The sequence below is a fragment of the Odontesthes bonariensis genome, chromosome 22 (assembly GCF_027942865.1).
Source record: "Odontesthes bonariensis isolate fOdoBon6 chromosome 22, fOdoBon6.hap1, whole genome shotgun sequence".
Classification (NCBI taxonomy): domain Eukaryota; kingdom Metazoa; phylum Chordata; class Actinopteri; order Atheriniformes; family Atherinopsidae; genus Odontesthes; species Odontesthes bonariensis.
In genome coordinates, this window is record NC_134527.1 from 9,846,448 (window position 1) to 9,869,663 (window position 23,216).

The following is a 23,216-nucleotide window of genomic DNA, read 5'->3' on the forward strand; positions in this document are numbered from 1 at the left end:
GGAGACTCACGATCGACTATCGCAAACTCAACCAACAGGTCCCTCTCTCGAGGTGGCCAATGACTCAGCTCGAACAAGAACTTCCTCGCGTTAAAAATGCGAAATACTTCTCCACTCTAGACGTGGCGTCGGGTTTCTGGACCATTCCAGTACACGTTGAGGACCAACACAAATTGGCATTCACGTTCGCTAGCCGTCAATATACATTCACCAGGTGTCCCTTTGGCTACGCCAACTCACCTGCTGAATTTAACATATTTCTAAACAAAGCATGCCCTGATACCAGCGAACGAGGTAACCTCATCTACGTCGATGACATCCTTCTCCGTAGCCCCAGCCTGAATGCACACATTCAGGAAATCGACCATGTCCTGGGTCAACTCACCACTGCGGGTGCAAAAATATCACTCTCAAAATGCCAGTGGTGCAAAACCAAAGTAGACTACGTCGGTCTCCTGGTAGGACCAAATGATGTCGAGCCACAAGTTAACCGCATCCAGGGCATCAGTAACATCAAAGTTCCCTCAAACGTCTCTGAGCTCCGCAGCTTCTTAGGAGTCTGCAACTACTCTCGACAGTTCAGTGAGAGCTATGCCGACATAGCAAAACCTCTAACTGAACTACTTAAAAAGGACACACCTTTTATCTGGGCTGAGCCACAACAAAAGGCCATGTCCACCTTAAAAGAAAAATTGTGCACAGCTAGGGCTGTCGCGGTGAGGGAATTCCCACCGCGGTGACTCATAGCCGCTCAACAGCGCGGTATGCGGTGATATCGCATTTTTGTTCATTAGGCTACTTTCCATGACACGCAATGTTAGATGAAAATCGAGCGCGTAATCCGTCTTTTTCCCCCAGCGATTCTGACATTTCACTTTGCTTTGCCTGTCATTTACTCGCTCACAGACCAACATAGCGGCGATCAAGCAGCGCATACCCCAGTTCTGTTGCCAGTGCCACATGGCAAATATCAACATTGTTGCAGACCTGCGCACGTTTCGTTTAGTAATGACGGAGAAAAACGAAGCAGATCAGGGCAGCAGTTGAGCTCACGTGTCCGGGATACAGTTTTTTTTAACAGACTAACGCCGACCAACCAACCCAAGCTGAACTTTAACTGTTTCCGCGAAGTTGTTAGAGCTTATTTCTGGCACGGCACATTTTTTAAATGTTTTTTTTTTTTTTTTTTTTAAATAGTTTCACCTACACAGTTTTGTTGAAATGATCAGGTATTTCCCAACAGCAAATGTGCACACCAAGCTGTCGTTCTGTGGAAGCTAGTTTTTTGTTGCTATTAGACGGTCGCATTTACAACATTAAACATGGATAATAAGGGAAGATTCAAAGCCATAAAGTGTCCGGACTAGGCAGAGGAGTAAAGCCGAGATAAAGGTAGGCCACTGCATTTTATTTTAACTTCTATTGCTACGACACTGAGTAGGCATATTCTTGTAATATCAGCTGCTGAGGGAGAATGAGACCACAACGAGTAGCATGCAGACGTGTGTGCGTGTGCGGTGCCTATATGCAAAGATGACGACAGAGACGCGGCACCTCGCTGTGTTAATGTGTTTCTCCTGCCATGCGGGGAATATACAATGTATCATTATTACTGTGCTGGCTTAAAAAAAGTATCAGTTCTTTCAGTAGCTTTGTATCTACTGTGCTGGCTTAAAAACTCTTTTAGTTTCTCGAGTTGTTCTGCGCGTGCAAGCGGGCGTGCGGTGGGCGGTGGTGGCGGTGGCCTGGACACGCACCGCGGAGGTCCTCTCAGCACCGCGGTGATTGCATTTTGCGGTTATCGCGACAGCCCTATGCACAGCACCATGTTTAAACTACCCTAACTGCGACAAACCATTCCACCTCGAAGTGGGATTCTCAGCTCACTGCTTAAGCGCTGGTCTGTGTCAGAAATACAACCAGGATAAGAGAGTAGTGGCGTACGCCAGTAAAACGCTAGCTATGCCTGAGTTGAAATATTCTGACTGTGAAAAGGCTCTGCTTGCCACAGTTTGGGCAGTTAAACATTTCTCCAACTACCTTGGAGGCCAAAAGGTCATTGTAGAAACACAACACCAACCTACCACGTTCCTTAACAGCCAACGTATAAGGGATGGAGTTGTAACAAATGCCCGTGTGGCCTCATGGCTAATGGCTCTGCAAAGTTTCGACTTAGGAGTCCGCTACGCGCAAAACAAAAAAAGCCCTCTCGGCACCGATCTTGCTGCATGTCAGAACTGCACTGCAGATACACCTCCACTCTGCGCGATTACAGACAAACCCTCACCTGTAACCAACCCCCACCATCACTACTACGATGAAAACGTGTGTAAAAACATGACTACTGCGTATGTAGATGGTTGCTCTTTCCATCACGACACGGTTACATGAGCAGGTGCAGGCGTCGTTTGGCTCCAAAACAACCCCTATGAACCTCAAAGCTTCCAGCTTGGTTCACAGTCGTCCCAATACGCAGAAGTGGCAGGTGTCCTGATCACGGTACAACTCGCTGCAGAAAAAGGTGTGAAAGAATTATTGATTTGTACTGATTCTAACTACGCTCGTCTCAGTTTCTCTTGCCACCTTGCCACGTGGAAACGCAATGGTTTCCTGACTTCCAGCAGAAAACCTGTGAAAAATAAAGAATTGTTCCTGGCATGTAACCACGCCATTGAGTCCAACGACATGCAGGTCTACTGGAAAAAGGTCAGAGGCCACTCACGTGTACCGGGGCAAGACAAAGAACTGAACGATCTAACTGATTCCTTGGCAAAACAGGGAGCGATGCATGGCATCCCCTGGTCACTGGATCCCTCGTGGCTACCCGCAGCCACCGCGGACTCCTCCGAACCACAGGTCTGTGTAGTGACACGCTCCAAAACAACCACAAACCCTCCCGCCCAGACATCTAAAGATGGCTCCGTCTCGGTGAAACCTGCGTTCACCGACACTGATCTGGTGACCCTTCAATCTCTTGACTCTGCCATCAATAAGATGGTGTTGTTCGTGTCTGACGACTCAAACACACCCTCTGAGTCTGACCTCAATAGACATAGACACGTGGACTATGTTCGGCCTTGCTTTGGGATTTCAACAGGATTTGTGATACAAGTACTCACAATTAACCTGCTACTGATGGATTTGACAGTCTGAGTTGCAGCTCATAATTTTTCTCAACATTAACACTTAAGGGGAACGAGTTCTCAAGTTAGCACTTTTACTTTCGCAAAAGACTTTTTTTTCCACAAAAAGAAAAGAGGGCCATACCAGCAGCTGATTCCTCTCACAGGGTTATTTCTGAGTTGAAGCTTTCACATCCGGCCCATGCTACTTTAAGTAGGGATGTCAGCAGCACTGATGGAGATAAAAGCTGGTAGAACTGAGTGAGCTGAGTGAATGACAGAAGAAGGGAGATTAAACTCTAACATTTTTCTCCTGTAACAGAAGCAAATAAGAAGCGCTTTACAGTCCTAACCATCGACACAATCACGAAATCCAGTCCCTGTGCTGTATGGCCATTTTAACCAAGCTTTACAATGTGAAAATTACAAAAATTATATAATACTTTAAACATTCCAACAAAAAGTAAATCGTTGAAAACAATTTAAGAAGCTTTTGATCATTAAGAGGAAAAAAAACTATGGTACATGCAGTAAAGTGAAAATGGAAAAAAACAGAATACTGTAAACAGAGTTGAACAGTATCTTCTAACTGAAGCCTCTTCTAACTGTATTTACTCAACAGCTTTAACATGTTTCAGGTCTAAATTACTTCTGACTTTCCTCTATAGCAGGCATTACAAAATTATCCTTGTTATGACTAATCACAGATCCAAGGTGTCCACTTTCCATTGCTGGATCTGTAGGTGTGCACACGGTATATGCATGTTAGGAAAGTAACTACAGGAATTCACTAATGTGGTTACTTTCACAAATACTTTCAGCTCGTGGAACAGAAACCCTGCTGCATCCCTTTTGAATTTTGGAGTACTTTGAAATAGAGAGAAAGAGAAAAGTCATACTATCCATGTATCTAAATGACTTTGAGTTTGATCATAATCACTGAAACACAATATGACCAGATCTAACTGTAATGTTTGACTATACTGAGTGAAATGGTATAGTACTCCACTGGAATTTATGTATACAGTGAATAAAAACATACCGTGACACCTTTCACAAGGAACATCTGTTTCCCTATCTATATCCGACTCTTTCTTCCCTGTTTCATGCTCATATTCTTTCCTCACATTTATTTCTTCTCCCTCTGCACCTTCTCTCTAATGCTTCCATATCTACCCTCTTGTTATTCTCTTTCTCCAGATTTTCATCTCTTCTCCTTTTTAATCTCTCTCCTAATCTATTTTTTTTTTGGCCTAAACATGCCATTGTTTACAAAAGCTGGAAATATCAAAACTTCAGATATTCGTTTTTGTATTTGGTTTGCACTGAAGGCCCATCAAACTTTGCTTAGTAACATAGCATGGATTATTTAACCTCAAACTAAGAAGCTCTGACGTCACCTTCAGACATTGTAGCAGAAAACAAAAAAAAAATCAATCAGCGGCTAACAAAAAAAGCTGGGACACTCAAAAGTAATCAACAGTCACCAACTATATCCTGACCCATTTAGGAATGTATGCTATCAAAATATATGCACACAGAAACAGAGGAGAAGCAGAAGATTTAAAAACCTTCAACTTAAAAAGATTTTAAAATTGAAAAAACACTGCCAGAGGAACAAACACCATCCACCCACACCTACAGGCCAAGATCTCCCTCACAAAACAATATGACAGGATTTCTCAAGTATTTTGAGTTTCCAGTATCCTGCTGGCTGTAATCTGATTGAGTCTTTTTTTTCTGTCGGAGACAGATTTTAAGAGAGGACATCAGATTAAAGTTAACACTGTTTACCTTTCTGTTTCCTACACACACAGACGGAAAGCCCAAAAATTGTGCACAGACACAATTGAAGCACACAAGCAGATAATACACAGGATACACATTACAATGAAACCCAGTAAGACTTGGAGGTGAGACACTGGGTGCGTGTGTTTTGTATTTTTTTTTTCCTTCACACCACACACACACACATTGATAAGAGCACATCTACAAACGTAAAAAGCACAATGACAGAGGAACCAGCTGCTCAGTAGAAATCACATATTTTGTATGAATTTGTCATCTTTATGTGCAACCGCGTGTTTGTATGTGTAAAGCACATATGCGCTTGCCTTTGTTTCTCTCTAGCCGTGAAATACTTGTATTAAAGTTAAACAGTGCAGACACAGGAAGGCCACCTCCTTCATCATCCTCCCAACTTGAAGGAGCCGAGAGCACAAACACAGCCTTCAACTAAATCACCTCCGTCAACAAAGCTCCCGCTGTGCAGAAAAACCAGACTGCTGCACTCTTGCTGGGATATTATATATATTAAAGTCTGGATTTGGATAAATATTTTTATCCTGCCCCAAGCATTTAATTTGACCAAAAGAAGACAACAAACTGAAATGAGATACTAATTGACATAAATAATATAAATTCAGGGGTGATGCTTCAGAAATTAAAAGAGTATTTCCTGTAACAATAACATAAAAAAAGATGGCTGGCTAAACTCTAACTTTAAGCCTTGTACATTTTACTGCTGCTTGTCTGTCACTCCTACGTGGTGCATGTTTTTTTTACTGTCACACAGCTCATCTCTTCATTAACCTCCCCAGCTCCTTGTATACTTCAAGTCCCTTCATACACAGCATGCCTATAAGTTAAGGAAGTTTCGAAACCACTTGTAAGACATTTATTTAAGACAAAGCCTGAATCAAATACTGTATAGTAAACATACTTTCCATTGTTTTTCCAGATGGGACATGAGACAGACAGAAAAGCTTGTAACACAAGCAGTGATTAGACCTCATGTCCTTAACTCGAAAGACATGAATTGATTGTTCATTGTAACTCCAGGGCCAGTTTTCTTTTTTTCTCTAAAACCTTTTTCCAAACAATGCAGCTGAACGTGGATGTCTAAAGACCTGAGATCAGTAGTTATACATTTTATAAATGCAGTGATTTCTTGCATTCATCAGTTCAGCACCTGTGGTTATTTTTTAACTGCTGCAACAATTGATTTTTTTATTTATTTATTTTTTCGATTTTGGTGTGTGACGTCAAGAAGCTGTACAAAAAAAAAAAAGAGCAGACTTTACAATACCCCACCGACAAACAGCTGATGCAAATAGTAGTGCGATGTGGATCGGTCTCTGTTTGAAGTAAGAGACAAATTATCCTGATTCCTACCTACGGCCTTGGTTCCTTCTAACAGAAAGACACCCACATGCAGATGTTATTTACACCCACCTCACTCACACATGCAGTTGCTTTTATTTATAACAAAATCAAGGTGCATTTTTATTTGTAATCAGGACAAAGATAAAAAAATTTAAATAAAAAAAAGACAATTAATCTTTTTGGGTGTTTTGTCATAACAAAAGTTGACAGAAGCTACTGTAGGTGTGGCTGTGCTGTGTGTTTACCTCAGTGCTATGGAAGTCCCATTGACTGATGCGGCTGAGCACACTCTTTGGGTGTGTCCATGGGAACTGCTCCCCGGCCGTGTGTACCGTTCATCCCCACAGCAGAGAATCACCAGAAACGCCCTCCGAAAAGCCCGGTTCAGGAAGGCATACAGGAACGGGTTCAGCCCTGAGTTTATGTACCCAAGCCACAGCCAGGCAGTCCACAGCTGCCAGGGTACTGAGTAGTGGATGAAAGGGTCCACCACATTGGTGATGAAAAACGGTGCCCAGCATAGGCAAAAGCAGCCCATTATAACCGCCAAGGTCTTTGCTGCCTTAGTCTCAATGCGCATTCGGCTGTTGCTAACCGTAGCGTGCTCTGAGGAGGAGGAGCCTGTTGTTGTCCTAAGGCGGTAATTCTCCAATGGATCTGAGGATGTAGAGGACCTCACAGTGGCAACTGGATCTGTCCCAGTGACAGGAGCAGAACCGGCCCGCTGAAGCGTCTCGATCTGCCGTACGTGGGTCATGGCGGTGACATAGATACGCTGATAGGCAAGGACCATGAGGGCCAACGGGACGTAAAAGGCAACAGCGGAGCAGATCAGAGCATAAGGCCGATTGACCAGAAACACACAACTTGTGTCGTTCGTCAAGCCTCGCCTCTCCTCAATCTGCGAATAGAAGAGATGCAGACAGAATATAACAAACATGTAATATGCCATGCATGGAGAGGATTGGCATAGCTTAGAATGATCCCTGAGACTTTGGAGAGAACCAGGCTAAAGTAGCTGCTCCCCCTGCTTCCAGTATTTACGCTAAGCCAACCTAAAGGAGGGAATATGCTACTAAATAATAAAGTGCTTTGCAATATCCTATTCTTCTAAAAGAGTTTAAATACAGTATGTCTGGCCAGTCGCCAGACATACTTTGTCCTGAATTGGAACCGTGAGAAGGTCAGAGCAAATTAAATTTTGCAGGTGGAGTAATGCCTGAAGCTAAAAGACGGGTTTTATCCCATTCACTTGTGTAAAAGTTAGTCTTGTATCGTAGAAAACTGGTGGTTTGGGGGAAAGATAATAGGAAATAAATATATAATAAATAGTGGTTTTAGGAGAAGACTTCTAGTTTCTGCAACAGTTATTTATGAAATAAGTTCTAACTGTTCAATTAAGTAGACATACGTGCAGAGAAATATGGAACTGGTATCTGAATTAGCTCTTGTGAGGAAGTTTCAACTATGAGTAGAACATGACAGTAATCTCATTTTTTTCAAATTCTTGAAATATTTTGCAGGAAAGACAAATATTGTGTTGTTTGTAATTAGATACTAACATGACAAACTAAAAGCCGGCCTGAATGTCACTTTAATTTTCTGGGTGACATGAAACTTTAAGCTAGCAACTAAAGACAGAACACTGTTTGTTTGGATGCTGCTTGGCTGAGAGACAGAATGAACAGCTGTACATTTAATTAAATCTGGATGGATGAATCCATCTATTCCAGTCTGCCTCTGGGAGCCCTGCTGCACAGCACAAGGTAGCTCTGAAATAATCTCATGCCAAATCATGTCCACGCCAGAAGAAAATGCTTGTTAAAGTGTTGCCTGTGCTGGCTGCTCGGAAACCTCCACGGGGATTGGAATTGTTTTGTGATCATCGCAGGGATTGGATATGTGATTAGAAAGAGAGATAATTAGGCTGGAGGGGTTAATGCTACCTTACTCTAACACAATGAATGGAAAAAAACATACCTGTCTTTAGGCATTTAAAAGAGGTATATGATGTGTGTGTTTCTATGTGTTTTTGATTACACACAGAACATTCAGCTTGTTGCAGAATTGTTATAGAATCCTAAACGCCAATGATTACTGTTGTTGTGTCACCTGTTGCCCCTTCCGTGGCTTCTGATCTTAGCTACAGAAGACTCACAATATCTTCGATCCCGATGGCATTCCAGCTTTGCATGATGGGTAGGAAGGAGATGAATGTGGGGATGATCCAGCACCCACTGAGCATGACTGCCACTCTCAGCGGGGTCATCTTGTGCCTGTAGACAAGCGGCTGGCAGCAGATCGCGTAATATCTGGAACAATACACATACAGACTTGTACAGATACTGCAGTGCACACTAATACAGTAAATTTGTTTACTTACTATTATTTATCCATTATTAATTTGATTTATTGCATCAGACTGTATTGAAGCTATTGAAAAAGCGCTCCGTGTCTCCCGTTTGCACAGGATGGTGAGTCTTTGTATGTTTGTCTATGTATTGCACCAACCTGTCCAGTGCAATGCAGCAGAGGTGCAGGATGGATGCTGTGGTCAGTAAGACGTCCAGAGACGTTCGCACCAAGCAGAAGATCTCTCCGTAGCGCCACTGACCGGTTGTCAGCTCAATCGCAGCGAATGGCATCACAACCAGTGCGACCAACAAGTCAGCAAAGGCCAGCGACACAATGAAGTAGTTGGTCTTTTTCTTTCTGAGAGGAGATCAGATAATAGAAAACATTATCCACAAACTAAAACTTGATGGTGCTCTCTGTGCTACGGTGCCCAATCATGGCTCACATTTGCTCTCAACCACTAACCTTTTAAAGGTACAACTGCTCAGCCTGCCAGCTGTTGAACTTTTCACAAATATGAAGTGGCCACTGTGTAGATTTTTGGATCTATAGATAAGGACTGAAAGACTGATGGTAGTTTTTGTTTCCAGGATTCGATTAAAAGTTTCTTCTTTTTTTTCAAATAATTCATCAATAACTATCATCTCTTTTAGAAGACTATTCTCTTTCTCTTTCTTGGAAGACTTTATTTCCTTCTTTCTTTTGACTTAATACTGGGGAAATTATGCAATGTCTCAGGTCCCAAATACCAATCTACCTTTTCAGCCAGGTAATGCTGTCTGTCATTTGAAATTTAAGAGGTTTGTTCTAAAGTCCCCGTGTGTTCAGCCACTCAGAAACACATAAAACCAATGTTTTTTTTTTAAAAATTCTGGTGTCCTGTGAACGTGGAAAAACACATTTCTGCCAGTCAATATCTCACTATCACTCACCTTGTCTGCCAGTACATTAAATCTGTCTCATCTCTTCAGTTTTCTGTTCTATATCTGTGACAGTTCTAGTTTTTCTAGTTTTATTCAGCATGTTGCATCTAACAATTTTTCAAAGTCTGATGCTTTTCAGAACAATGTTTCACCTCACAGCCTTCTCAGACCAACATCAAATTTATTACAATAGTTATTTCATGATAGTACATCATCTTAGTATTGTTCTCTAAGTTGCATCAAGTGAAGTGGTCATATTCTGTACAAATGCTGTTTGCAGCCCAGACTTTGCTCATGTACTCGTAGACTTTAAGCCAAACTGATCCACTACTGCCACTTCCAGCACAGACAAAGAAAACAGGCTCACCTCAGGTGCCTGTCCTTGCAGAGTGCCACCATTACCAAAAGGTTGCCAAAAACTGTCATGATAATAATGATGGAGAGGAAGATGGTGAGAAGAATGGTCACCAGCAAGTTTAAGAATTCCTGCTGCTCCTCTTGCCCCTGTTGTTGTTGTCTAGTATTTATTATGTCATCCAACAGACTGCAAAAGAGAGAAAATAAGAAAAGTTAAATATAAAAAAGCACAACTTTATGAGCCAAAATGAACATGGTCTAATCATGTGCCTTTTAGGTAACATGGTTAAGTTGGCTGATGTGATATTTTTCTAATGTGTGAGCACTGTGGAAGTAAACACACTCCACCAAAATTTCCATTTTTTTTTTCTATTGTCATTATTTGAATTTGATATATTTTGGCCTCTATGAATTATGTGACAAAAAGGAGAGCTTCTGGGAAGACCTGCCCCCAGAAGCCCAAATCATCACCCCTCCAACATTGTGCTTGACAGATGCTATGAGGAGTTTGCGCTGCTATCCTGTGTTCGGCTCTTGCCAGACTTGTACCATACAAGCCTATGGAAGCATTAAGGGAGGAACAGTTTCTTTTATCACCTGGTGAGGAACTTTGAATCGAAGAGGGCTATGTTTTCTCTTTCACATGAATGTGTATTTCTTAACCACTAAATCAGTCCAGTCATTGCACTTTCAAACACATCATAGCTTAAAAAGCATTTTAAACATCAACAAAGTATCTTCAAGTTTCTGAAGATCTGAATAGTTCAAAACAGACATGCTTCACTCCAGCATACAGTAAATTAAGCAGTTGTTGTTCATCAATCATAGAGTTGCATGTTGTTGCAAAGCTCTTAAAACAGAGTGTAGATAATATAGGCGCAGCCTTCCTCTGTTACATGTGAAGCCCGTGCAAAAGTGAAATAAAGTGCAACGCCACTAATGGTCACTGGACACAGGCTCCAAAACATCTCTGGCATAAACTGACTCCCCTTTAAAAAATATTAACCTCTCTCATGAAATATAAAAGTGAAAAATATTCCACTGCAAATCCTTCTGGTGTCAATATTTTCTGATCATTATTATGGTGGTCCTACAGGGGAAAAAATGTTTATTTTATAGATGTTCATCCCAAAATATATACACTTTTTTTCCAATCAGTTTCAAGTATAAGTCTCCAGCTCAATTTTCTTGTTTAAATATTACACTTCTGGCAAACAAAATGCAAACAAATGCTAGAGCTGAGGCTTCAAAACATCACTTCATGAACAAATTGATATCATCAATGACAATGATGTGGCTCAGTGGTTAGAGTCGGTTGTCCAATAACTGGAAGGTTGGTGGTTTAATTCCCACTCTTGCCACTCAAAAAGATTGGTGGAACTGACAGCTGGAGTGGTTTCAGTCCACCTCCTTGTCATGGCTGAGGTGCCCTTGAGCAAGGCACTGTACCCCCATGCTCCCTGTGTGCTGTGAATGGCTGCCCTCTGCTCCAGTGTATGGCATCTGTCTGAGTGTGTGACCCTGTGCATGTGCATGAGTGTGTGTCAACAGGTGCCAATCAGGATTGGTTAAAAGCGGACAAACTTTGTGTGTATGCGTGACTTTAAAAATCTGATCTGACTCTGTCTATTATATAGCAGGGCTGCATAATACTGGAAAAACATGCAATATGACCATTGTTAATAATTGTGATGACTATATAACTTGCAATATATAAAAAATAAATCATGTTGGCTGAATTCCTCTTCTTCGCCTGTCCATGCTGGCTCGTTGTTGAAGCAGACCTCCCTCTACGTGGAATGCTGCCCTCACTAATTCACCTGTGCTTGTCCTATTTCAAGTCAAATAGTCTTTGCAGTACTAATTTAGTCTTAGCTACTTAGATACTGATATTGCAAAAAAGATCAGTTTTCAATATATCGTGCAGCCCTAACATATGGCACTAAGTCGGGATCCCAATCTGTGCTGAGCTCAGCTCATGGCTGTTTGTGTCAAAGCTTTGTATATGACCATGGGATTGACAAAAAGAAGCCGTATTTGTAAAACGCATGACATTGTTTGGCAAAATTGAGTCGTTCTTGTGGTCTCCTAAACTGATTAAGAGGCTAAATGAATTCACGATGTGCAGTATTTAGACAAGATCAGTCACAAGGTGTGATTTGTTTAGGCTGAAGTTAAATTTGGACCCATCGTGCAGGCATCAGCGATGCTAAATGTGTCATAGGTTTAACAAATCTTGCATGACCAAACACTGAGTATGAGCTTTTTTTATTTAATTTTTTTTCTGACTTACTGTTGAGGTGATGCTGTGGCCATCACTAGTCATCTGCACTGAGGTCAGCCGAGTCCTCATCACCCCATGCTATGGCCCTGTTGATACGAACACACACACACACACAGTCGTGACACAATTGTGCTGGCTCCTGCAATAGGTCTGGATTTTTCTGAAAATAGTAGCCAGCTTGCGTCCATGAACTGGACGGAGTTCTTTCTCTTGTTTATCCATCTTGTGGCAGCATCAAGCTGCCAAAAATGTGATATTTTTGCTAAGTAACTGGATCACAGCTTGAAAATGTGTGATATTTATAGGGCAAATATACTGTGACAGGCAGCATCTGTGTCTGCCAGATAAAATCCGCCTGCAAGTTTGTCTTTATAATGAAATAATAATACAATGCTTTAATGGGAAATTAGCTTTTTTGAGTCCCTTGTCAACAGAGGTCAAAAGTTAGGAGCTACTGAATGGCATTTCTATTGCTGAGAAAGATCTATCCAATACTTTTACTTCTGAAGGATAACGTGTCTAAGATGCAGACTTGACATCACTGAACCTGGTAAATTTAGTCTATTTGGACCCAGTCAGGTCCTTCGTTTTGTCTATAAGATCAACAGCTTCTGATTAAGATCAGCACACAGCTGCATATGTCCAAGGCTGATTACAGGTCTCTGAAGTCCAACAGCAACACTGAATACTCCAGAAATCCACCCTCAAAACAAAAAACACATTTTTTTCTTAAAGAATTGCATCCTTTCTAATGTGACAAACTGTTTGGAAAATCAAGGAACTCACTCAAAACATTTCATTCACTCTTCTAACCAAGATGAAAAGATCTTTAGTCTTTGTCTGAGTTGTGCTGGCCAGGATGTGTTTTCATCATTGCAGTCAATTCTGGACATGTTTCTTATGTGCAAGTCTTTATTTAACTTATTGTTAACACTGACCTCTTATTATACTAAAACTTCAAAAATAAGTGAAAGCAAAGTGGAAAAAGCAATACAAACTAAAAATGTATTTTCAATATTATATATTAATATATATTACACCATATATATATATAGATATAGATATAAATAGTTATATACAAGAGCTGTGCCTTCTTTGTTTGGGAAAGTTCTCATGATGACATAATGAGAGCTTATCTGGATGTTAATTTTATTGCTTTGATATATTTCCCAAGGCAGCATATCAAATTTCAAATTTGGGGATCGATCCAGGGACCCTCTGATTGCAGGGCAGATATTGTACCTCGTGAGCCACAGCCAGCTGCCTCAACAAAAAGTTGGCACATTTTCTACGATAGATCATTGCGTTAATGAATGATAAGACTTGCTTCTCTGTCTCTTAAATCTATGGATCTCTTTCATGCCTTTAAAGGCTCTCATTTGATTTTCATGCTGCTCCTTGGTGGTAGTATGGTGGTGAATGTCCCTTTGTATGTCCATTTGCATCAGGGATCAGCAGATGCAAACTGAAAATAGAACAACTGACTAAATAAGATTTCTTATGTAATTGTGGAGCATGCGCTTTACTAGCATGTTTTCTTTGATGAAATATATTTTCTTAACTAATTCTGGCCATCAAGAGACATTGGTTTCAATTCAGTTTCTGACCAATTGTGGTGCCTTTTTAACATACCGTGCTGAATTAAAGAAAAACACCAAAGACATAATATGGCCAATTTAAAACACGAGGAACAACATTAAGCCTTCCGTTGGCAGTAGGCTCTCAAAAAGGTTTAAAGACAAATTCTCACTTTATTTTGTCCTTTGATTTTGTCGCTGTCCTGTGTAAGCAACTCTTTTTTTTTCCCCTTTAGATTTCTATGATACATGTAGACAGTAATTGTATGAACCTGAAAGACTGGTCTTGAAAGCCTTGTGCCATATACAAAGAAATACATTATGTACAAAATTGACAGAGTATTGAAAACTGAGTTGGAACAAAAGCAAAGCTTCCTGTTAGTCTCACATTCCTTGACAAGAGCAGAAAAAACCTTGTCCAAGGTAGATTACGAGACAACCTCCCTATATTTAGCCTAAGAACACAATCACAGACAGTACATACCAGCTGTACTCACAAGAGACAGTAGGACGATTTTCTGAACACATGAAGACCCTGTGAGGATTACAGAAAGCCTGACTATGGATACGCTGAAGCTCCTGAAAGAGGAGATCCACACAGATATTTAATAATTTTTAAATCATGTGATGCCCAGTGACATAATCTCTCAAACACGTACAGACACCATATCTTCCACCTAAACTAAATTCTGCTTTTTGAAATTTGAATGAAAGTGACCCTGTTCCGCACCAAACGTTTAAGGGTTCTTCCTTTGCCTGTGCTCCAAGTCTCTACAGAGTTTCAGGGAAATTGGCATGGTAGTTTTTGTGTAAATTTTACAAAAAAAAATTAATTTTACAGACAAAAACCAACAATCACATACATCCACCTCAGCTCTGGCTTTGATATTGGAAATAAAGGAACAAATGAGGGTCAGCTGAGAGTCGATATCTGAATGTTCACAAACCGAAGAAGACCAAAGGGACCCCAACACATGTAGAAAATCATGTGTGACATCTCTAATCTCATCTAGGGTATATAACTGTATGTGTGGGACTATAATTAGCCATCAGACAGAATCAATCCTTTCTTAGGTCAACATCTGATGTCTCTAGGGTTGGTTAACATGGCGATTCCTTCAGAGAATAACCAACGACTGTGTCCTTCTCTACGCTTCATTAATTCTTATCATACCGAGTCTTAATTTTTCAGAGGATTAGCAACCCTGAAAGATTCAAGAGAATTTCGATGAAAGAGCAATGGAGATCGCTGGAAAAAAAAGTTCAAACAGTTTTAACTTGAAAGCATTAATGGTTGTGTATTCAGTGGAAAATGCAAAGTGGCAGAAGCAATCTTTACAAATTATATGATGCATACTGAGATCATTAGGGCGTCCCCGACCCATTAGGCATGTGTATGTTCTCACTAGGCCTGTGATATAATTGCATAATGATCTGGACACAAAAACGCTGATTACCAACACAGTGAATATAATTCAATTTCATGTTTCTGAAGGAATAATTCAGCTCAACAATGCTACGCAGATTGGAAATTCAGCTCTGCATCATCATCACTTTAAGTTTTCAATAGGACGCTGAAAAATGACTGATTACTATTCGCTTTTTAATCGTGTTTATGGGAAACCGTAATCAGCCTCATCCTCTTGCTCTGCCTCACACACGCACTTGAACACAAAAATGATTAACTTGCAACAAAGTAAACAAAGCCCACCCTGCAACTCTTCCTCACTCGGTTGGCCAAAGGTTAAGAGGATGAGAGGGATGAGAAAAAATCTGCTTAATCTGAAATTACAAGAAAGCAAAACAAGACAGAAAGGTAGAGAGAGGGAGAGAGAGGGAGAGAGAGAAGGTAGGAGGCATATATCCGACTGGTTCCTGAGATTTTCGTGTGTGAAGTGTATCCAAGAAGGTGTGTTTTCACAACTCACCGCGTTCATTTCACATGTGACTGACACAGAGCTGAGCAGAACAAAATGAACTTTGGAGAGCAGGGGGCATGAAGAGGTTAGGTTGATTTTGTAGGTTGATCTGTCTCTTCTTTTTTTTGCCATATTAGTGCTACTACAGCCATCATTGACTCTGATATCTGTAGACAAAAATAAATACTAAAGAAAGTTTAACATCATTTTAGTCAAATTGACTAAATAGGAGTGCTGGAAACTATGTACCTTTATATTTGCTGTTTTTAGGCACAATTTTACCCACAGATTTAGTTGAAATGAAGTGTTCACATGATTTGTGTTGCATATAGCTACCTGCTTAGAGGTTATAGCACTTCAGCTCGTGGCTGAAGGCCTGACTGTTAATCTCTGCATTGTTTTTCTTCTGACTTCATTATGAAAGTCTTGATCAGTAGAGAGGATTTCTATTGCAGCTTTTCAGCTTTGTTTACAAAAAAACCCAAAAATTGCACATGCACTGCATCCAGTGAACATTGCCCTAACTGGGTCACAACCTGTCACACTTTTGCTTGAGGAATACTTGTAGAGTTTGCACAGTACAAAAGCTATGTATCTTTCATTGATACAATATATGCAGTTCTTCTGTAATAATTAAATTTAAGATTGTTCACAATGTTATATTATGATTGTAACTCCAAGATTAAAATATATTAAATTACCGTAGGCCAACTGTATTTATATGGTAATTTTTCCAACTAAATTGGGTCAGGGATTGGCCCCAGTGCCAACACTCTTTATCATCAATTGGAGTCATTTAATGTGTCTAATGAGAAACACAAAGCAAGCTACTCTTGGAATGTGGTACCCTATTTCTCCAACCCAGTTAAAATCTCGAGTGTGCCCTGCCTCTTGCCCGATAGCAGCTCCAGGCTCGAGGGTTGTGGGAGGGCTCCAGCCCTTAATGAAACCTCTGGTTGTTTCATATAACCTCTCATGTCTTCCAGTCAAACTCATGACGGTGCCTGAGTGAAAGTTTGAGTCGTCATCACCATCAACATTCGTAATAAGTCTTACGGGAGTCTTAAAATTAGATTTTAAATACTTCATTTCACTGAAGCAATGCCTAGTTTAGAGCCATGCTGCTGGAGTGACTGAAGAGCCAGGCACACAGACTGTGCCGTTTCCCACAGGAAGTGCTGCTGCAGTAGAATAAGTAATGTAACTGACTGACATTCCCTGGGGAAGGAGCTCGAAGCCAATTTGGGTACATGTCAAAAAGGGCCTTACTTTGTAAATGCCTTCACATTTAAAACACATGACAGAAATGATAAAATCAAAGTAATAAAAAACACTTTATAATGACATATCATCACGTAGATAGATAGATAGATAGATAGATAGATAGTAGGGGTGGGCGAAAAAATCGATTCATGTACATAACGCAATTTTTTTATGGGGTGATTTTAAAAATCGATTTTTCTTCCCTGAATCGATTATATTACGACATATCCGTGTCCAGAAAAACTTCATTAATTCATTACATTAAGTTATGTTAAGACTAGCCCACATTTGTGCTGTGTGGACATTTCAATTAATTTTGTAACTATAAAATGCTGTACATGTTAAGTACCTCTTTTTGTCTCAATTGAAATAAATGTCAGCTACTGGAATGACTGACACAGACTGATGTGCATTGCTTATGGGAACGACATTCATTCTAGAAGTGTCTGATTCAAGTTGTTTGTTTTTTAAGGAGGAATAAAATTGCAATTACTGATTATATCGAATCAAAATACTTGTAGAATCGCAATTATCAAGAATCGTGAAGCAAATCGAATCGGCACCTTAGAATCGTGATACAATCGAATCGTGACCAAAGCATATCGTCCTACCCCTAATAGATAGATAGATAGATAGATAGATAGATAGATAGATAGATAGACAGATAGACAGATAAAACCTGTAGACTGAAGGTGACTAAGAAACAAAAACAAACAAGTACACACGATGTAAGACGACTGACTGACTCATCTTAGGTGGGCTGTAATTAGAAGACGCTCACTCGCCATCTGGCAGTCTTAATCGCCGAGTGAGCAGCAGAAACTGCTACCCTGTACTTTTTTAAGTTATTAGTCTTTCTTTCAAGGCCCTCCCTCCGCTTCTTTAATCTCATTCAAACTTATCCAGACAGCCAGAAACTCAGCAGAAACATCCCACTTTTTGTGATGAAGCATGGGAGAACCAAATGTTTAACCATACAGATGAGAGGATGGACAAAATTAGTTCAAAACTCGTTTAGTTGGACTTTGTAAGCCAAACACAAACGTTCAAACTCAACATGTATAGCTCACGCTACACAAAAAGGTTTACAGACCTGTGTACAGAAACGTAAACAAGAATATTTTTGCAATAATTCTTGACAGTATCCCCACGTGTATTCTGATTATTTGTATTTATAAGTAGAAAAGTAGAAAACTATCAATGAATTTTGTTGTGACCATGCTATTATATTACTGATAACAGTGAATGTAGCCAGTTAAATACTGCTCAACTAGCACTTGTTTTATTGTCATGTGGGAAGTAAATAAATCCTTCCCACATATTCTCACACCTCAGATTGTGAGCAGGATGAACTGTGTGTGCAAGTGTGTGTGTGTGTTTGCGTGTGTGTGTACGTGTGTGCTAATGCACATATTTGTTTATGTGTGGAGGAGGAGTCTGCAATACTGTTGCCAAGGAGATAAATCACCCTTTCCAGCCTATCTGCCAGTGATTTTAAAAGTTGGAGTAGGGAGGCTTCCTCATAAGATGCTGTACTTCTGGGACAGATCGTTTCACCTGAGGCTTTGCTGTAAAGAGTTATGTCTCAGAATCTGGTCATGATTAATACTGTTCTTTTCATCAGTGCCAAAAAGAAACCAAACGCAGAAACCAATTCAACACCACCATCCATGACACACACACACTGGATTATGTTCCTTCAGTGTAATGGAGAGTTGAGTTTGACTAAAACCCACAAAGATCACCCTAATATCTTAAATCAGGCAGAAAATACTTTTGAAAAAAAAACTGTTCAAATTTACTCTTGTTTACTCTTGTCTGCATCGAATATTTCGAAATGGGATCTTGATTTTTTTTAAATAAAAAGTATATATTCATGCCAGTTCTGGTAAATCAGGAATCTTATTATAAATTTACTTGCAAGAATGGTGACCATTTTTTCACTGTAATGAAGTCAAATTGTGTTGCTGCATTATTACCACATTAACAGCCCTATTATTGACAATCCCCACCACCATATATTACAGACGGAACCTGAAATAGCACTAGCTCTGTGGAATATCAAACAGCAAACTAAAACTCAGAGTAAAGTTAATTCAGAGGTTTGGATTTTGGCACATTATACATGTTAGAAAGTAACTTCTGAAAGCATGTTAAAAGACAGAGAACTATGTTCTACTGAATTTCAGATTTAGATCATTGAGCAGTTTTTTTTCTGTTCAGGATTTTTAGAACAGGTCTGTTCAGACTACATGACACAGCAAAGTAAGTACTATATTTAAGGCAAACAAAAGCCAACTTTAAAAGTAGGCCTACTACAATACATCCATAAAGTAGTCAATCGGACCATCAATGAAATGTATCTTGCCTTGATGGCAGAATTTGCAGAACTCGAGCTCCTAACTTAAATTGCAGAGAAATGTTGACCTTAAAGAGGGACTTGGAATCCATTCAAAGTTGCAGTTACGGTGGTACATTACTTTAAGCTGCTGTAAAATACCAAAAAAGATAAATAAATAGATGGAAAAATAAATAAAAAGGAGAGGCGGTTAAAAAATTGCTGTAAAAAAAACAAAGAAAACTATGCTAATGTTACAGTGATGGGAGCATACAGAGAAACGAGTGATAAACGAAACTTCTTTGTAACGTGATCACTGCCAACACCCGACTTATTTTTTACGTGATAGTTTTACCGGAGAGAGCCAGGATTATCGAATACGCCGCTGCCAAAGCTGATCATACTGGAAAGTCTCTGCCTCACCCCACTAATTAATTCAATTCAGTTTATTCATATTGTGCCAAATTACAACATATGCCATTTCAAGGCACTTAAATAATATAGTCCAATCCAAGCCAATTGGCATTCAATTCATTGTAATCATAATTAATTTCAAAATAATCCAATTCATTCATATAGAGCCAATTCAAAAACAATTCCCAGCTAACAGCTAAGGAAACCAACAGATTGCACCGAAACTTGTCTTCAGTCCAATCTGCCGTCCTGAGCGTGCCTGAGGCGACTGTGGAGAGGAATGACTCTCTTTTAACAGGAAGAAACCTCTGGCAGAAGCAGACTCAGGAAGGGTGGCCAGAGCATGCTCATGTTTAGCCAACATGTATGGATGTAAAAGCCACCATGTTAAAACTACTGCATAGCTGAGGACAATATTAGATGTCAAGAAAAATAAAACAACTCTTAAGGACAAATAAAATTAATTCACCCCAATCTGTGATTTTCAAAGTTGTTTCCATTCTCCATAATGTGCATCGAGTTTTCTTTGAAACTGGCAAAAATCCCCTCAAGCAAAGTATTTCCACTTTTTCTTATTCGCTTCCCCTAAATATGGATCAAAGAAGTTGATTTTTTTCTGTGCACATCTTTGCCTATACTGATTCTTTACACAAGAGCTCAGTCATGACAACTTTTAGAACCCATACTCTTGATCCTAAACTTGCAAGTCTCCCAGCGTTAAAATAGAGACAGTTTCACCATGCACTGACGTGTTTCGAAGCTCCTCACCTCAGCTGAGTCACAACTGCTGGAAAGATGATGGCTATAAGACTGTAAAGACCACCACATTAACTTAAGTAGTGTCATACAAAAAGCAGAACCTCTGTCAGTTTGGCGCAGCAGTGATTTGCCAAAAGCATAAAACACCATCCGGTTTCCAAAAGGGTTTCACAGTTTTATGTTATGTGACAGCAACAGCAGGAAACAGAGAATTTGGAGAAAAGACAAATGTGTAATGTTATTTAAAAAACCAAACTTTGACAAGGACTTAAATGCACTCATAGAACCATAAAACAACTTTTGACAGCAACCTCTGCACTTTAGATGCGTGAATGAACAGCGTGCAGAACTTTGGAATGAAAAACAAAAAACCTTTTCTATATATAGATCTATGAAAGGTGAAATCGTTGAATTTTTGTCTCCATCTTTGCTGTTCAGAGCTGAGAAGGGACCACCAGTCACTTAAATATTTGCCACCTTTGCATTCCTCTGCTCCCAGGCCTACTCGCCTGTGAAGTTGCAGGGTTCACACACACTCACAAACTTAAAAAACTTGGGTGTATAACACTGTGTAGAAAAAAATGAAAACGAAAAAAAACACTTGCAAATCTCATAAAGCGATATGTTCTTGACAATAGAACATAGAAAACATAAAATGTTAAAAGTGAGACATTTTACTTATTTATTAAAACTGTTGCCAGCAACAAAAGGCTGGAAAAGTAATTAGTACTAAAATGAAACAGCTCGAGGAACATGTTGAAACTAATGCATTAATTGGATATTGATCGGTAACATGACTGGGTATAAAAAGAGCACCTTAGGGAGGCAGAGTCTCACAGACACTCAAGGGACATCACTGAAAAACAGTACTAAATAAATGACTGAGGTCTTTGGACCCTCAGGCAGCATTTGACCGAAGAAAAAAAAACAGGCATGATTCTGTCTTGGAAATCACTGCACTGGCTCAAAAACCCAGCCAGAAATCCTTTTCAGTGAAAATAGTTCACAGCTATCCACAAAATGCAGGTTGAAACTCTACAATGAAGAAGCCTTATGTGAATATGATCCAAACACACCCCCATCTTCTCTGGGCCGAAGCTCATTTAAAATGGACTGAAGCAAAGTGAAAAACTGCTCTGTGGTCACATGAATCAAACAGACGTAGCATCCTTTAAACTAAAGAGGAGTGGGACTATCTGGCTTGTTATCGACACTCAGTTCAAAAGACTGCATCCCTGATGGTATGTGAATGCATTAGTGAGTATGAAACTGGCAGCTTGTACATATGGAAATGCACGATCACTGTTGAATTGTATATGTAGGTTTTAAAGGGACATACACATCCAGAAAAACCTCTTTTTCAGGGAAGGCTTCGCATATGTTAGCAAGACAATGCTAAACCAAATACTGCATCTGTTATAAAAGGATGGATTTGCAGTAGAGTGCTGGACAAGTGTGTATGCAGTCAAAACCTTTCACCAATTGAAAACATTTGGAGCATCTTGAAATGCAAAGTACAACGAAGACTCAGGACAGCTAAGCAATAGAGATGGGATTTATGGTTCTTTTGGGGGATCCGGCTCTTTATGGCTCGTTCCTTTCAAAGAGCCGTTCAAAAAACTGGCTCGTTTGGCTCTTTTTTTTTCTTCTTTTTTTTAAAGTATTTTAGGCTTATAATCAATTTCCGCCATATCCGCTCGTACCCATGGTTACTCAAAAGATTTTCTTAGTCCTATTTGACCGTCTCTGGTTACTCCACAAACGCAAAGTCCTGCACACATTTGGGAATGCGGCAGAAATCATACATAAGATGCATAAGTTACATTTAGCTTTGGTATCCCCCTCGGCTGAAAAGTGGTCCCAATATTGCTCTTCTTTCTCTGGCTCATTTCGAAACAAATTTGGCTGCTTCCCTTTCTGTCCCTTTCTGCGAGCAATGAGTGACTGACTGTCTGACTAGATTCCTATATTACTTTTCCCTCACGTTCTATGTGTGCGCGTGTCAGCGTGGCACCGCTGAGGCGCTTATTTTCGCGCCACGAAGGCCTCCCCCCCATACAGAAGTGTCAGTGCTCACTCAGACACTCACTGTTCATGTGAAGGGCACGTGCAAGCTGCCTGCGCCCTACCCCCCCTACTCGTAGTTGTCCTATGTGGGGGGACTCCGCAACTAGATGTCCCCTGGGAGCTGCGTGAAACACATGAGTAAAAAAAAAAGAAAAAAAAAGGAAAAAAAAGAACGACAAATAGAACGGCTCCCGCGCTGCCGCGACTCGGCTCCCTTCGTTCATATCAAAGAGCCGTTCAAAAGAACCGGCTCGTTCGCGAACGTCACAACACTACTAAGCAACTAGAATCATATATCAAACAAGAATTCAGACCACATTTCTCTCCCAAAGGTCCAGCAACTGCTCTCCTCAGTTTTAAGACATTAAAACACTGTTTTTCAAAAAAGAGGTGATGTTACACAGCAGTAAACATGGCCCTTTCCCAACTATTTCCTGACATGTTCCTGCCATTTTCCATGACATAGTAAAATGTCACTCTTTCAACATTTGATATGTGTTCTTTGTTTTACTGTAAATTAAATATTGGTCCAAGGGGTTACTGCATATGCCGAGGTCCACCATGTTTTACAGAGAAAAAAAACTGAGTAAAACAGACAGAAATCAACCTTCTCAAAGTGTAAGAAAGCATTACTAGGATTAGCAGGATCTGTGACCGAATTACGGTCTCTAAT

At 40.1% G+C, this 23,216-nt stretch overlaps 1 protein-coding gene across 2 annotated transcripts in view; it reads right to left on the reverse strand.

The window, feature by feature from the left end:
* Nucleotides 1–23,216, reverse strand: part of LOC142372581 (5-hydroxytryptamine receptor 4) — a 54,824-nt gene that overhangs the window by 25,901 nt on the left and 5,707 nt on the right. Inside the window, exons 2-6 of one of the 2 annotated variants that reach the window (XM_075455517.1) lie at nt 12,216–12,292; nt 9,933–10,109; nt 8,799–8,999; nt 8,446–8,599; nt 6,533–7,188 (exon numbers count right to left, since the gene is read on the reverse strand). In XM_075455517.1, the coding sequence (XP_075311632.1) occupies nt 6,533–7,188; nt 8,446–8,599; nt 8,799–8,999; nt 9,933–10,109; nt 12,216–12,238 (1,211 nt within the window). In that variant the 5' untranslated portion in view covers nt 12,239–12,292. Of the gene's footprint in view, nt 1–6,532; nt 7,189–8,445; nt 8,600–8,798; nt 9,000–9,932; nt 10,110–12,215; nt 12,456–23,216 lie in introns of those variants that run through there. The other variant, XM_075455518.1, reaches the window with a different exon arrangement.